The sequence below is a fragment of the Danio rerio genome, chromosome 1 (genome assembly GCF_052040795.2).
Source record: "Danio rerio strain M-AB ecotype USA chromosome 1, GRCz13ab, whole genome shotgun sequence".
Lineage (NCBI taxonomy): Eukaryota > Metazoa > Chordata > Actinopteri > Cypriniformes > Danionidae > Danio > Danio rerio.
In genome coordinates this window covers 39,575,605-39,591,967 of record NC_141021.1, presented here as the reverse complement: position 1 = coordinate 39,591,967, position 16,363 = coordinate 39,575,605, and the positions used below count along the sequence as shown (strand labels likewise).

General features: G+C 44.0%; 1 protein-coding gene across 27 annotated transcripts in view; it reads right to left on the bottom strand.

Annotated features, from left to right (window-relative positions):
• Positions 1–16,363, bottom strand: part of dclk2a (doublecortin-like kinase 2a) — a 100,919-nt gene that overhangs the window by 48,154 nt on the left and 36,402 nt on the right. For 15 of the 27 annotated variants that reach the window (XR_015475900.1, XR_015475892.1, XR_015475901.1 and 12 more), the window contains 1 exon segment: positions 12,669–12,798. Coding sequence is in view for 11 of the 27 variants with exons in the window: in XM_087236313.1 (XP_087092439.1) it covers positions 12,669–12,798 (130 nt within the window). In the remaining 16 variants the exon portion in view is untranslated. 27 annotated transcript variants of the gene reach the window in all.

The following is a 16,363-nucleotide window of genomic DNA, read 5'->3' as shown; positions in this document are numbered from 1 at the left end:
CCAGCACTATAAGTGGATTTGATTGTAAAATCCACGCATTGGGAGGTTCGGTTCAGAAGCTACTCGTCTGAAAGAGTATTGAACGGGCCAATTAAGAATGAATTGGCAGCGCAAGCCTGCGCAGGTGAGCAGCATAAGCAATCAACTGAGTATATAAGCTCACCTGGCGCCAGCAGACGCTATCCTTTTCGCTTCAGAGCCTTTTCTGATCGAGCTTATGAGGGTTCCTCCTGCTGATCTACAGCCATTCGAGAGAACGATTTTCATCCCGGTCCAGAGCGAGTCCACGCAGCGGCAGACGGTCGAGCTGGGTATCTCCCTTGCCTGGCGTCCCTTTGGGTCCGGTCCTCCAAGAGCGGTGCGTATTGTTGCAAATCCTAAAAGAGCAACACAGTCGTGCAGCACGTCCTTTTCAGGATGGCGCTCCGACTGTGCGTTTCTGGTTGCGGGGGTTTCCTGGCTCCGGATGATGGACACGATCACTGCATTACATGTTTGGGGGTCCAGCATGTTAATGTGGTGCTCGGGGGCGGTTCATGTCGTCACTGCGATGCCATGACCGTTGCGCAGTTGAGATCGCGGTTAGCTTTCGTAAGAGAGCGAGCCACCCCAGTTGCCTCCTGTTCTGCAGCGGGCGCTCGGGCAGATCTGAGGGCTTCAGCGAAAGACAATCCGCCGCCCACGGGCTCGCGGACCTCTCGCTCCTCCAAGCGCTCCATCCAAGCTTCGGGTACTGAGAGTGATCCGTCTAATCAGATGGTAGCTCTCACGCTCGCTGACACCGGAGATCAGATGTCCTCCGCGGCATCGGAGGGCGGGCTTTCATTGTCCGACGATGATCCGGACCCGCTCGCCCCCTCTGGGCAAGCGAGCGCCGTCAAAACGGATCCTGAAGCGGACATGTTGGCCGTGCTTTCTCGGGCTGCTTCGGCCGTCGGGTTGGAGATGGTTTATCCCCCAGCCCCGCGGCCAGACCGACTAGATGGGTGTTACGTAGAGGATCAGAAGGCGAAGCCTTCGAAGCCTCTCGTCCCCTTCTTCCCGGAAGTGCACAGTAGGCTTACGCAGTCCTGGAGGGCACCTTTCTCTGCCCGCGCTGCGTCCGCCTCCGCCCTCACCACCCTGGATGGTGGAGCTGCCAGGGGGTATGAGGCGATCCCGCAGGTGGAGCGCGCCATTGCGGTCAATCTTTGTCCGCGTAGCGCCCCCGCTTTGCGTGGTCCGCCCCGTCTCCCGTCCAAAGCCTGTAAGTTTTCTGCCTCCCTCGGAGCTAGTGCTTACAAGGCTGCGGGCCAGGCAGCTTCCGCCTTGCATGCGATGGCCACCTACCAGCGCTACCAAGCGCAGGCGCTGGCTGAGCTGCACGAGGGTGGGTCTAACCCAGGCTTGTTACACGAGCTGCGTACGGCGACCGACTATGCTCTCCGGACCACTAAGTCCGCCGCCTGCGCACTGGGGAGGACGATGTCCACACTTGTGGTCCAGGAACGCCACCTCTGGCTAAACCTGGCAGATATGCGCGATGTCGACAAAGTTCGCTTTCTTGACGCGCCCATATCCCAGGCTGGCCTGTTCGGCGACACCGTCGGTGAATTCACCCAGGAGTTCAAGGCGGTGAGCGAGCAGTCGGATGCGATGGGCAGAGTCATCTATCGGCGGGGCCGTAAGCCCGCTCCATCCCCGGCCGAGCCATCCACCTCCGCTGTTCTTCGCCGAGGGCGCCCGCCAACGGCCGATGCCCCGCCCCCGCCTCCGCCTCCGGCGAAGCGAGCGCGTCGAGCACGCCGAAAGCCGGTAGCCCCTCCTGCCCAGGGCGCCGCTAAGTCCGGTAAACGGACCGCGAAGCGTCCCTGAGACAGGCCATCCGGAGAAGAGGAGACTTGCTCTTTCCCCGCTGGAGGGCGGGGCCCAAAATCCAACGGTACTTTTCAGTGCCACCAAAGTTTCGATCAAAGAGCATTTTCTCCCTTCCCCGGATGTGACAGCTCAAGCCCCGCCAGTCTGGGACGCGCTGCCTCTCAGCTCGCAGGGCTTGCATGCTCCGCCAGCGGCTCTCGGGCGCTGGGGGGACGGTCTCCCTTCTCCCAGCCCCCAAGCCCCCTCTCAGGAGTCAGGGTGCGGAGCCAGAGCGAAACGCTCTCCTCCAGCTCTTCTGTGGGACCCTCGCGCTCCCCGGATCAGCACACCCGCTCCTTGCTGCCCCTCCGCGGGTACGTCAACGATTGCTGCGATGACGTCATTAGCGAGGGCTCTGCCTGCTTGGTTAGCGCGGGCCAGCCCCTCGCGGTGGCTCATACGCACGATCAGACTCGGCTACGAACTTCAGTTCTCCAAACGGCCTCCCAGGTTTACGGGCGTGTATTTCACCAGGGTCAATCCCCTGTCCGCCCCTGTCTTGCGAGAGGAGATTGCTGCCCTCCTGGCGAAGGGTGCAATTGAGCCGGTGCCTCCAGCCGAGATGGAGAGCGGGTTTTACAGCCCGTACTTCATCGTACCCAAAAAGAGCGGTGGGTCACGGCCAATCCTAGATCTGCGCGTTTTGAATCGCTGCCTTCACAAGCTGCCGTTCAGAATGCTTACGCAGAGGCGCATCCTCCGATGCGTTCGTCCTCAGGATTGGTTTGCAGCCATAGACCTGAAGGACGCGTATTTTCATGTCTCCATTCTTCCACGCCACCGTCAGTTTCTGCGGTTTGCGTTCGAAGGTCGAGCATGGCAGTACAAGGTCCTCCCCTTCGGGCTCTCTCTGTCTCCGCGGGTCTTCACCAAACTCGCGGAGGGTGCCCTAGCGCCTCTGCGGCTTGCGGGCATCCGCGTACTCAATTATCTCGACGACTGGCTGATTTTAGCCCACTCTCGGGAGCAATTGACTGCGCACAGAGACGAGGTGCTCCGGCATCTCCGCCTATTGGGGTTGCAGGTCAACTGGGAAAAGAGCAAACTCGCCCCGGTGCAGAGGATCTCTTTTCTCGGGATGGAGCTGGACTCGGTCACCATGGTAGCGCGCCTCTCCGGAGAGCGCGCTCGCCTGCTGCTGAACTGTCTGTGGGAGCTCGACAGCAAGTTAGTGGTCCCACTGAAATATTTTCAGAGGCTCCTGGGGCATATGGCTTCCGCTGCGGCCGTCACGCCGCTCGGATTGCTCCATATGAGACCACTTCAGCACTGGCTTCAAGATCGAGTTCCGAGACGCGCATGGCATGCGGGCACACACCGAGTCTCTGTTACTGCGCTGTGTCGCCGCACCCTCAGCCCCTGGAACGACCCCTCGTTCCTGCAGGCCGGTGTGCCTCTGGGACAGGCGTCCAGTCATGTTGTTGTTTCGACAGATGCTTCCAGCACAGGCTGGGGAGCCGTGTGTCGCGGGCATGCAGCTGCGGGCCTGTGGGTAGGTGCCCAGCTGCATTGGCACATCAATCGCCTAGAGCTGTTGGCAGTGTTCCTTGCTCTCCGCCGTTTTTCTCCGGTGCTGGGGCAGCAACACGTGCTGGTCAGGACGGACAGTACGGCGGCGGCGTATATCAACCGCATGGGGGGTATGCGCTCTCGCCGCATGTCTCAGCTCGCCCGCCGTCTGCTCCTCTGGAGTCACCCGCGGCTGAAGTCGCTGCGCGCCATTCACATCCCAGGTATGCTCAACCGTGCAGCCGATGTGCTCTCACGGCAGCAGATTCACTCTGGAGAATGGAGACTCCACCCCGAGTCTGTCCAGCTGATATGGGCGCGATTCGTGGAGGCCCAGATCGATCTGTTTGCTTCCCCCGAGAACGCTCATTGCCAGTTGTTTTATTCCCTGACCGAGGGCTCTCTCGGCACGGATGCACTGGCCCACAGCTGGCCTCGGGGCATACGCAAGTATGCGTTTCCCCCAGTGAGCCTGATCGCGCAGTTAATGTGCAAGGTCAGGGAGGACGAGGAGCAGGTTTTGTTAGTTGCGCCCCTCTGGCCCAACCGAACCTGGATATCAGAGCTCTCCCTCCTCGCGACGGCCCTCCCTTGGCAGATCCCTTTGAGAGAGGACCTACTTTCTCAGGGACAAGGCACCGTCTGGCACCCTCGTCCCGATCTCTGGAACCTCCACGTGTGGTCCATAGACGCGAGGAAGACTTAGGTAACCTGCCGCCCGCGGTGGTTGATACCATCACTCAGGCTAGAGCCCCCTCCACGAGGCGCGCCTACGCCCTGAAGTGGAGTCTATTCACTGAGTGGTGTGTCTCTCGCAGAGAAGACCCCCGATCTTGCCAGATCAGTGTTGTGCTCTCTCTCCTTCAAGAGAAGCTGGACAGCAGGCTGTCGCCCTCCACTCTCAAGGTTTACGTTGCTGCCATCTCCGCTCACCATGACGCGGTGGCTGGCAGCACCGTGGGAAAGCATAACCTCATCATCCGGTTCCTCAGAGGCGCTAGGCGAATTAATCCAACTCGCCCCCCTCTCACGCCCTCTTGGGATCTCGCCCTCGTTCTCACGAGCCTGCGATTTGATCCCTTCGAGCCACTCGATACAGTATCTTTAAGATTTCTGTCCCTGAAGACAGCTCTGCTGGTCGCGTTGGCCTCCATTAAGAGGGTCGGGGACCTGGAGGCATTTTCGGTCAGTGACTCGTGCCTGGAATTCGGGCCGGGATTTTCTCACGTTATTCTGAGACCCCGCCCGGGTTATGTGCCCAAAGTTCCTACCACTCCTTTTAGAGATCAGGTAGTAACCCTGCAAGCGCTGCCCCCGGAGGAGGCAGACCCAGCCCTGTCCTTACTTTGTCCAGTTCGCGCTCTGCGCATTTATGTGGACCGTACTCAGAACTTTAGATCTTCTGAGCAGCTCTTTGTCTGTTATGGCGGACGGCAGCAGGGAAGTGCCGTGTCTAAACAACGTTTATCCCACTGGATTGTGGAGGCCATTTCATGTGCTTATTTGAGCAGAGGCCAGCCGCGCCCCCCAGGAGTGCATGCGCACTCCACTCGGAGCGTTGCATCCTCTTGGGCGTGTGCGCGTGGCGCCTCTTTAGCAGACATTTGTAGAGCTGCGGGCTGGGCGACACCCAACACATTTGCAAGATTCTATAATCTGCGAGTGGAGCCGGTTTCCTCAAGGGTGTTAGGTACCTTTGGTGATTGAGGAAACAACTCGGTAGGTGTTGTACACGCTTGCGGTGCCTTTTTTTCCCTAACGGAGAGATGTGCACCCTCCTGTCTGTCAGTAAGTTCCCCATTCGGTGAGCCCTGCAGATTCCTCCGAGGCCCCCAGCACTGACTCAGCGGAGGAGTCACTTGCTGGCCCATTACGTAGTAGGTCTGCCCGCTGGTCAGCCCGCGTTTTGGGTATAGGTGCCTGCTATGACCGATCCCCGCTGGTGATCCCCATATGCTTTTCCGCCACGGTTAAGTTCCCCCCCTGGGCGGACCCGTGCTTTCCCTATCTGCTAACCACCTTCTTATGCGCACTCCCCCTTTTCAGGGTTAGTCCATATGTAATTCCATTGTTCCCCCTATTGGGTGCGGATGGTCTCCGCAGCGTCCTCCCTACTGGGATGGCACGCTTCCCAACGTACTGTCGTGTATTCCTAGAATTATCTAGACGCTAGCGACTCCCAAAAAAGATACCTATTCCGTAAAACTTCTTTTGAAGTAGGATAAGTTGGGGCCAAGGGCACGTTGGAGGACCACGCCTCTCGTGATCTGGGTGCGTCACGCTTGCCTGACCGCTCTCTCATGGTGGGTGTTGGTAAGGTGCAGTCATTATGGCGCTTTCAATGGGCTCCCAATGCGTGGATTTTACAATCAAATCCACTTATAGTGCTGGAGTTCCCCCCGAAGGGGAACGTTCGAGGTTACTAAAGTAACCCTTCGTTCCCCGAGGAGGGGAACGGAAGCACTATACTCCGTCGCCATAATGACTGTCCCTTAGCTGTTAAAAGTCTCTTCAGCTTAAAAAGGATAGCGTCTGCTGGCGCCAGGTGAGCTTATATACTCAGTTGATTGCTTATGCCGCTCACCTGCGCAGGCTTGCGCTGCCAATTCATTCTTAATTGGCCCGTTCAATACTCTTTCAGACGAGTAGCTTCTGAACCGAACCTCCCAATGCGTGGATTTTACAATCAAATCCACTTATAGTGCTGGAGTTCCCCTCCTCGGGGAACGAAGGGTTACTTTAGTAACCTCGAACGTTATAAAGGCATTATTGTCTAATTTAATATAATTTTAGCTACAAAGCTTCCAAAATCATTCCAATTTTTTTTTTCAAAATTTTGCATAGAAATAGCAAAAAATGTCCACATATTCTGTCTAACCCTAATAATAAGACTTGAAAGGCATAAAAAAATGCATTGTAGTGCAAAATGCAAACCTGCGTTTAATGTGGTCAAACCTATAGTTAAACAGTAATTAGGTAAATAAAAATAGTAATTTTCTATTATATTTTAGAATTTATTTCCGTGATAGAGACGATGAAGTTTCTGAACTTATTATTTAAATCTTCCGTGTCACTTAAACCTTCAGAAATCTAAAATACTGATGCTCAATAAACATTTCTAATTGGTATCAATATTGAAAACAACAGATGAAACATTATAAACATTATACCTATCTTTACTGTCACTTTAAAGAGCACCTATTTTACTCATTTTTCAAGATTTAAGATTCTAGTCTTTTTGTCTCCAGAAAGTTTCTGTAAAGTTTCAGCCATCAGATTTTTTATTATAGGATTTTCTGCTCTGAACACAATGTAGCTGTTTTTGTTGCCTGTGCTTTTAATGCTAATTTCCCCCGCCCACCGTTCCCACGTGCCTGTCAGAGTGTGCCTCAACCTCCGCCTCGGCTGAGTCAGATAAACAGCACAGTGACAGACATGAAGGAAGCAGATCTCACGTAACGTTTGTGAGAAATACTACAGTAAGAACTTTACCAATGACTATTTGATGTGGAGTTAATTTAAGTCTTTCTGCAACGAGTCACACACAAAGTTCACGCACGCACAAACACACACTGCAGACACACACACACACAGCGCACACGTTTAACATTGCACTATATTTGCACAGTAAATGTGACAGGATACACATTAATATCCACTTCTGTATGGATATTCATTATGTTAATGCACAAAATAAACCTGATTTAACATCCACAAACAGAGATTTAAGCATCTTCTTTTAGATTTGTACTGACACGTGGCTGTGGTGATAAAGATGGTAAAATCGCTGTAATTCATTACTAACATGCACTTTTTTAATAACGTTTTGAAATTTGAGGATGATTGATGATCACAGTGCGCTGAACAGATCTTTTAATTCCAGGTGCTTTGTGCACATTCTGTTTTGTTGATTTAATTATACGCGTTACTACAGAAACGTTAATCTGCGGCTGTCAATCAAATCGGTGGGCAGGGAAACTGATCTACTACGTCACATCGCGGTGGGCCTCAAAATGGGAGTGATTTGGGTCCTATTTTAACGTCAGAAAATTAAAAAAAAGAGACAAATTGTCTTGATCTTACTCCAGTATGACTGGACTAAACCTACACACAGTTCTGTCCAAACAGCTTCCTAACGATGATTTTCATCATGGGTGCCCTTTAATAAAATTACTCTTGCTAAAAAAGTACTACCATGAAAAAATGTCATCATTTACATCATTCGGCATCATCAATTACATTTAAAATTCAGTACAACAGACACACAAAACAGAAACATATGCACATATCTACATCAAAGCATGTACATAATATGTTCATATTAGGGCAAATTTATAGATCCTTTTTAGTAAATGAGTGAAAAACTGCACAATTACACAATCCAGCTTTGCATGTGCCAGCCTTTGCGCAGAGGCGTAATCACACAGGCTATTGAAGCCCTATGAGAGCAGGCCATCTTTCTAATGAGAGCAGTGGGTGCAGAACTTTAGTAAGGGATGATTCATCCTCAACAGCAGCGACTGGGCCCGATCTGTCCTGTCGATTACATGGCACTTGCTAATGACGCGGATAGTGATAAATTAGCTGATGAGTGCTGGATCGTGGAGTGGTGGAGATAAAACAAGCCAAATGCCATTATAAAATGCCATTAATGCCCAGCTAATCTGTTTCATGGGGCTTAATTTAAGCATTTGGCACAGAAGAATCTGAGAGACAACGTGTAATGAGTTCTTTAGTTACAGAAGATTTGGATTTGTGGTGGGTTTGCGTTTTAGGGACACTTCGCTTCTGCTGCGGAAGGAAAAGGTTGAGCGTTAAATACAGGCAGACACAAACTTACTGTTTCTTTATATTTTTGGAAAAGTCCTACTTAGGCTAAGTGGGGCAGCGGAGTAGAACTAGGACAAAATGCCAAGCAGATGAACTAAATTTACACCGCTATGAATCAAGTTATCACGGTGTGTGTGTGTGTGTTGTAAATGCTACAAGAACTGGAGGCGTTTCAGCAAAACAAGATGAAAAGTATTGAATGATTTCATTTAGATCTTCAGTTCATCATGTTCAAAAAAATAGACTGAACAATAGAGAGGAAGTTCTCATAATAAGGTCACTTCCTCTGACACTGTAATCCTGCTTGGTTTCTGATGTTCATTCTGGAAAATGGATTCATTTTTCCAAGCCAGAGTATGAATGAATGTGAATGAATCATTTCATTATGAAAATGGTACTGGTGTAATCCTATTATTTTACTGTAGGAGACATTCTGTTTTGTTCTGTTTTTGTGCAGGTGTCAGACACACTGATAACAATAACTGGGGGCTTGTGAAAGCCAACATACTGTTATACTACATAAACTAAATTTTCTTCTTCGACAATTTAAAAAAAATTAAGAAATCTCCTCCTAGACCGTTCATACTACATCCACCAAACCAGCTCCAAACCTCCAAACTATACTGAGTTAAGTTGCTATATCTTTTCCAACTGATCTGACTAACGGTTTTCCGAAAACTGATCTGGAAAATTCAGAAAAGTCCCATTGACATAACATTGAACCAAATTTGTGACCTCATATTTCCGCCAGACTGTCATGCAGACTTAAGGTTGAGTTCATTTAACTCAGATTACTAATCTGCCAATAACTGATGATGTTTCAATTTACTAGCCACAACCTTGCAACCACTTATGGCACCGTAGCAACTGTACCATAAACTTCCATTGTAAAAAAAAACCTACCATTGACTTTATATTACAAACATACTAATCCATACTAAAGACATACCAATGTATACTAAAAACATACTAACAAACATACAAATCATACTAGCAACATGCTAATTCATACTAGAACCATCCTAACAACATGCTAATTCATACTAAACATACTAGCAACATGCTAAATCATGCTAACAACATGCTAGTTAATATTAAAAAAACATGCTAGCAACATGCTTATTCATACTAGAACCATGCTAACAACATGTTTTTACTTTTTTAGCAACTATTCAATTCGATTCAATTCACCTTTGTTTATAAAGCGCTTTTCCAATGTAGATTGTGTCAAAGCAGCTTCACATAAAAGGTTGTAGTAAATTGGAATAGTGTAGTTCAGTTTTTTTAGTGTTTAATTTCAGTTCAGTTAAGCTCAGTTCAGTGTGGTTTAAAAATCACTACTGAGAGTCACTGAAGAGCAAATTCATCGATGCGTAGCTTTACCTACCTAGCAACACCTTAGGAACCGCCTAGCAACCAATCAGAACACCCTAGCAACCACCTAGCAATACCGTATCAACAAACTAGAACACCTTATCAACCACTGAGCAACAACTTAGCACCACTCAAAAAACCATAGCAACCAATCAATATACCTTAGCAACTGTTTAGAAACCACCTAGCAACACCACAGCAACCACCTTGCAACAACTTAGCAAACACCTGGCAACACCTTAGCAACCACCTAGCAATGCCATAGCAACCACTCAGAACACCTTAGCAACCGCCCAACAACCATAGAACACCCTAGCAACCACCTAGCAACACCTTAGGAACCAACTAGAACATCCTAGCAACCACCTAGCAAAACATTAGCAATTACTTAAAACACCCTAGCAACCCTGTAGCAACACTTAAGCAACCGCCTAGCAACCACTCAGAACACCTTAGCAACCACCTAACAACGCTTTAACAACCAGTCAAAACACCATAGCAACACCTTAGCAACCAATCAGGACACCTTAGCAACCACTTGGCAACACCTCAGCAACCAATTAGAACCCCCTATCACCTGAAAAGCAAGAAACATGCCAATGCATACTAGAAACATGCAACCCTATGTAAAGATATAACCGTTTCAAACTTCTTAAAAACTACTTAAATTATTTAAACTTTAAACCTACTTCTAATCTTCAGACTAGACTTTCTCAAGCCATAATAAAGTTTGTCTATGAACTTTACTTTTCTAGTTATAATTAAATGTACTACAACTTTTTAATATGTAATTTAATTCATAGAAAATTGTATATTTAATAACATTCACTACATTGCCAAACAAAAATTAAGACATCCCTCCAAATCATTGAATTGAAGTGTTCTAATAATTTCCATTACCACAGGTGTATTAAATCAATCACCAGGCATGCAGACTGCTTTTACAAACTAGTGAATGCATGGGTCACTCTCAAAAGCTCAGTGAATTTGAGCATGGTAACCAGGGATGTAACGATTAACCAATTTCACTATTAACTGTGCCTTAATTCGCCATGGTTAATTAATCATAAAGGCCTTTCAACACCGTTTCTGCACGGAACAAAACGGCTGCAAAGTTATGCAAACTCTGTGCTAGTTTAGAGTTACGAGCTTGTACACAAGGCTAATACGCACACATACTGCATTAACTATAGCTACTATGATAAAGTAGATCAAAAGTGCAATACAGACAAAAGGTTCAACAGCCTTTGACTACATTTGTTCTTTTTAGAAGGGAAATACATAGCAAATATGTAGCTTAGATTTACATTACAAATATATATATATATATATATATATATATATATATATATATATATATATATATATATATATATATATATATATATATATATATATATATATATATATATATGTAATCTTATTTATTTATTCATTTATTTATTTATTTATTTATTTATATTTAAGTCCAAAGGGAAATGAACTATTGTTTCTTTGTACTGTAGTGGTTACTGAGCAGCAAAAAAATAACATGTGCTTTTCTAAACTAGTAGTGTTTTAAAATTAATGAATGCATAATAATTGTGATAACTGAGAAACCATGATTAGACAAAACCAACCAAAATCTGTCATCGATACATCCATAATGGTAACATGACTGGTTGCGACCTGTGCATTTGTGAAATTTCCAAACTACTAAAAATTCCAAGGTCAACTTTTATGTATACTTTATTTTACCAGGAATTTCCCATGGAGTTATGCATCTCTTTTACCAGGGGGTCCTGGCCAAAATAGCAGTACAAAAAGTTTCAGATACAAATACATAAAATATCACAAATTAAAACTTGCACAAAGCATTTACATGATTCTTCCAGGAAAGACTTAAAACAATTTTAAAAAAGAATAACAGATGGAATTGTTAACATTATAACACGCCACATTTCATTCCATCATGTAGGGCCAAAGGAGAAAAACACTGTTTTACCAAACTCCGTACACACTCTAGAAAAAGTTAAATGTAATTTATGAGAATTTTGTGTACTATAACTACAAGTATAATATTATAAAAGGTTACTAATATAAGATGGCAATTTACCTAATAATAATTATTAATGGTATTAAATCAAAGTGAGAGCCATTTTGAAAAAAAGCAACTCTGCCACAGAGTTTATAGGCCATGTAAAATCAGGGCGGAGACGGTGCACACTGAGACGGAACAAGTCTGTGATTGGTGTTTTCCAGACGAATGCTACTTGCCTGTCTTGATTGAGCTAAGTGTAAAGTTTAGTGGAGGGTGATTATGATGGGGGTTATTTTTCAACGGTTATGCATGACCACTAAGTTCCAGTAAAAAAGGAGCTCTTAATGCTTCAGCATACCAATACATTTTGGACATTTTCATGCTCCTGCTTTGTGAGAACAGTTTGGGGATTAATATTAGTGCACAAAGAAATGGCCATAAAAACATGTGGAAGCAAGGTCCTGTGGAAAAACATGGCCTGCTCAGAGTCCTGACCTCAACCCAATAAAAGAACTTTGGAATAAATTAAAGAAGAGACTGTGAGCCATACTTTCTCTTCCATCATCAGTGCCTGACCTCACAAATGCGCTTCTAAAAGAATGGTCAAAATGTCCCATAAACACACTCTAAACCTTGTAGAAAGCCTTCCCAGAAAATCTGAAGCTATAGCCGCAGAGGGTGAGCCAACTCCATATTAAAGCCTAAGGATTAAGATTGGGATGTTATTAAAGTTTCTGTGCCTGTAGAGGCAGATGTCCCAAAACTTTAGCCAATATAGTGTACTTGACACATTTATTTAACAACAATCTAAATTTGAAAAAAGAGCAGCTGAGATATGGTAAAATAAAGTATGAGGCACTTCAAATGATTTATTTATTCATGAATTAAATTTTATGTTTTGGTTCCAAAATTTGACTACATTTAAAATATATCTATATATGTGCTGGTTTACAGTTCATGCTGTAGTGAAGAAAACATTTCATTAGAGTTTAGTATGAGAGACACTGAAGTGAAATGAAGTTAGTTTAGCTGAGCCTACCGGTTATAAAGGCTGTGGAAGCCTTACCACTGTGATCCAACACAAAATCATCCTGTGCATAACGGTACTTCTCAGGGCCGCACGCGATGAAAACGTCATCATCTCCAAAGAAATCCTGCAAACATATAATCTGGACAGAGAGAGGAAGGGGTGGGGGAAGAGACAAAAGGAGAAACACTGTTTGAGAAATGAATGGAAGTGCCCATGTGACTTCAAGAGCCATGTGATAAACTGATAAAGTAGTTCACAATGCTGAATATCTGGGGTAAGAGCTGCAAATGCCAAGAGCTAGAGTCTCTAGACTGAATCTGTGAATTGTTTTTTATCATGAATAGATTTAGATGTGATAAAATCTCTTCTCTTATTGGTTTCTGAAAAAAAAGATTGTAAAAATACCAAAAATGACAGGCATTTTTATTCTCCTGAAATCTATAGTGCATTCCAAAGCGTTTGGTTGATTCTGGGACGGAGTAGCTAAAAACACACTTAAAAGTTAAAACTGCAGACAAAATCACCTTAAATACAATAAGAAAATGGAAACCATAAGTTTTGGTTTAGTATTATTCAACATATATTATAATATCCGGGAAACATATCTGATAATGAAGCCAAGTGAAAATATACACAATAATAGATGTGATACAGTGCATATATTTATTAAAATGCTTCTCTCTATAGTATTTTTTTCTTTAGTAAAGCAAAAGACTACTGTACGTGTGACAAAGAATAAACAAATAAAGAGAACACAATATCATATTGATTGGAAGACAGGTTGGTTCTCTTAAGTGTGTATTATAGGGTGTTTGTCACTTTTCTGAAATACATACTGTAGGAGTGTTTTTTTTTTTTTAAATAGTACCCCTAATGCGATTAAGTAACGCAATGAGCTCTTCTGTCCAAGTACATATTTATTTGTGAGTGAATATTTTTGGTTGTCAAAATTTCTGTGCATCCATTTTTTTTATCATTTAAACTTAGTAAAACATAATGACTCAGAATACGAAACAGAATACGAAACCAAAACAACCCAAAAAATAAACTAAAATAATTTTAAGACTGATTGACTGTTTGATAGAAACATAATGAAAAAGGCCATGGTTTTCTGTAAAGAGCCCTTATGGGTTTTTGACAATGACTTTCCATGCAGTGCGTAACAGCTCTAAGTGAAGTGAAATATCCAGCTAAGCCTTAAATCTGAAAGTGCACCGTGTTTAAAACTATTGATTAATCCATAAAAGAGTCGCCTCAGAGTGGTTCGAATCATTAGCCGTGTCGGTGTGATATTGATACGGAACTAAAGCCCCGCCCAATTGTTACGCACACAATCCCAAGAAAATTTTAACCACAAACACTGTAGCAAAAAAAGACACCAAACACTGTAGCTAATCCCTGTTAAATCATGTCGCGAAGACACTGTGCTCTGAAATGTGAGGGAAAGTTAGTGTTATTTTCCCTACCCAAAGTTGAGGCTGTGAAGAGTCTGTGGTTGAAGTTTATTTTTGAAAAATACTTCAGCATTATAACCCGAGCCTTGGCTGTGTTCCTGTCATTTTTCTGACGGGTGCTATAGCAATCTACATGCTTACAATGGGGGATTCATTTGCCGTTTGTTAAAGAAGGATCAGATAGGACTAGTTACTAAGACTTTGTCAGAGCCTGAATGTTATCACACAGGTTATGGACAAATTTCTTTCTCCATTTCACAAGTGTAAGTAAAAGCAAACAAAATGGTTGCCTTTTTGTTTTCTCTAACTTGCAAATTATGTATTTAATTGGGTTTTGTTATTTGTAACCGCTCTATGTGGCTTGTAGTGTTTCTGTTAACACTTTATATTCTCCTATCAAGTTTAAAACCACATTGAAAACGCGACGCATGCCACATTCATTATGGATTTAAACGAGTTTGTGAGGTCGCGATCTCCTGCCGTTTGTCATTACTATGGCCACTGTCAGCTGTTCCTACATATGTGCGGTGGTCAAGTTTCAAAATAGTTGTAAAATAAAAAAATCATGAACTCAATCGGAGATGATAATCTTAATAATATGTTGTAGTGGGTGCTGTCGCTTTCATATCTTGTAGTGTGCGGATGTTTAAGATTTTAGGTAAACTTGCAGAAGACTATCCTCGTGTGTGTGCTGCAACCAGATTTAATTTTCGATTAGGATTTTAAAACTCCTTTAGTCTAAGCCTGTGTTAAATAAACAAAACTGAACAATAACTGCAGATCATTCTTAAATAACAGATTTTATAACCATGATCAGATGATTACTCAATAATCCTGTCAGATCTAGCTATGCTTTGCTGACAATGCTGCAAAATATTAGCCCCCTGAATTATTAGCCCCCCTGTATATTTGTTCCCCAAATTCTTTTTAAAGGCAAGAAGATTTTTTCCAACACATTTCTAAACATAACAGTTCTAATACCTCATCTCTAATATCTGATTTGTTTTCTCTTTACCGTGATCAGAGTACATAATATTTTACTAGATATTTTTCAAGATACTAGTATTCAGCTTAAAGTGACATTTAAAGGCTTAAAAACTAGGTTAAGTTAACTACGCAAGTTAGGGTAATTAGCCAAGTCATTGTTTAATGTGGTTTGTTCTGTAGACAATCCAAAAAATATTGCTTAAAAGAGGCTAATAACATTGACCTTGAAATGTTTAAAAAATAAAAACAGCTTTTATTCTAGCTATTTGTTTAGAAGAAGAAAAAAAAAAACTTTAGGAAATACTGTGAAAAAAATGATTGCTCTATTAAACATCATTTGGGAAATAATTGAAAAAAAGGAGGAATAATAATTTTGACTTTAACTGTATATAACGACAAATACAAATGTAACATACAGTCCGGAGGTGAAATCCCATTGTTATCCCTAAAAGGTTCTGGGTTCATTCTACGTAAGTTTATGACACCTGGTGCCAGCAAGTCTGCCGGTAAAAAACACTCGATGACATCTTATCAACCAAGATGCTGGCCAGAGGTAGAGCTGTCCCATCTTCAAAGACATTTAAAAAAACAACAACTCCTTTTCTACCCTAATATAGCCTTTATTTACCATATATACCTTTTTCAAGACATTAGACAAACTAAGAATGCATGAATTATGTTTTATGTATTTCTAAAAGTGTCTTGTTTAATGCCATTCTTCTTTATACATAATTCTATAGCTCATGATCTAGAACACAGGTTGATAACTTGTATGCTTGATGTAATTTCAAACCATGAGTTAAAGTTCTCTCTGTCTGTCTTGAGACCAGCGAAGAGAACCAAAAAAAGTTTATTTGGTTCATTGGTCAGTCAGGAGAGACTAGGAGTTACTGTACCTGACCAATACCTTTAAATGCCTGTTACACCCCCAAGTCCTCGCAGAAGGTCTCAGACACAAAGGAAGGCCCGTTTCTGTACCTCGTGACTTGCCTGAGTCCACATTTCTTATTTTCCCGCAAATTACAACTTAGTTTAAAGTTTGCGCCATGCGTATATTCTGATCTGCGCAGCAAACTTTATGCAAACAACAAGACTTTACAGAAAGTTGAGGGAAAGACCCAGAGAAACAGGTATTAGTCATGCATTTATGCTGTGCCTTTTTAAGGTGTTTACATACTTGGTGGTCCTTAATAGTTGAGTGGGACTGAGTTAGATTTGCCGTTCTTTTATCTTAACTCTTTTATTTCCACCCTTTCTTTCTTT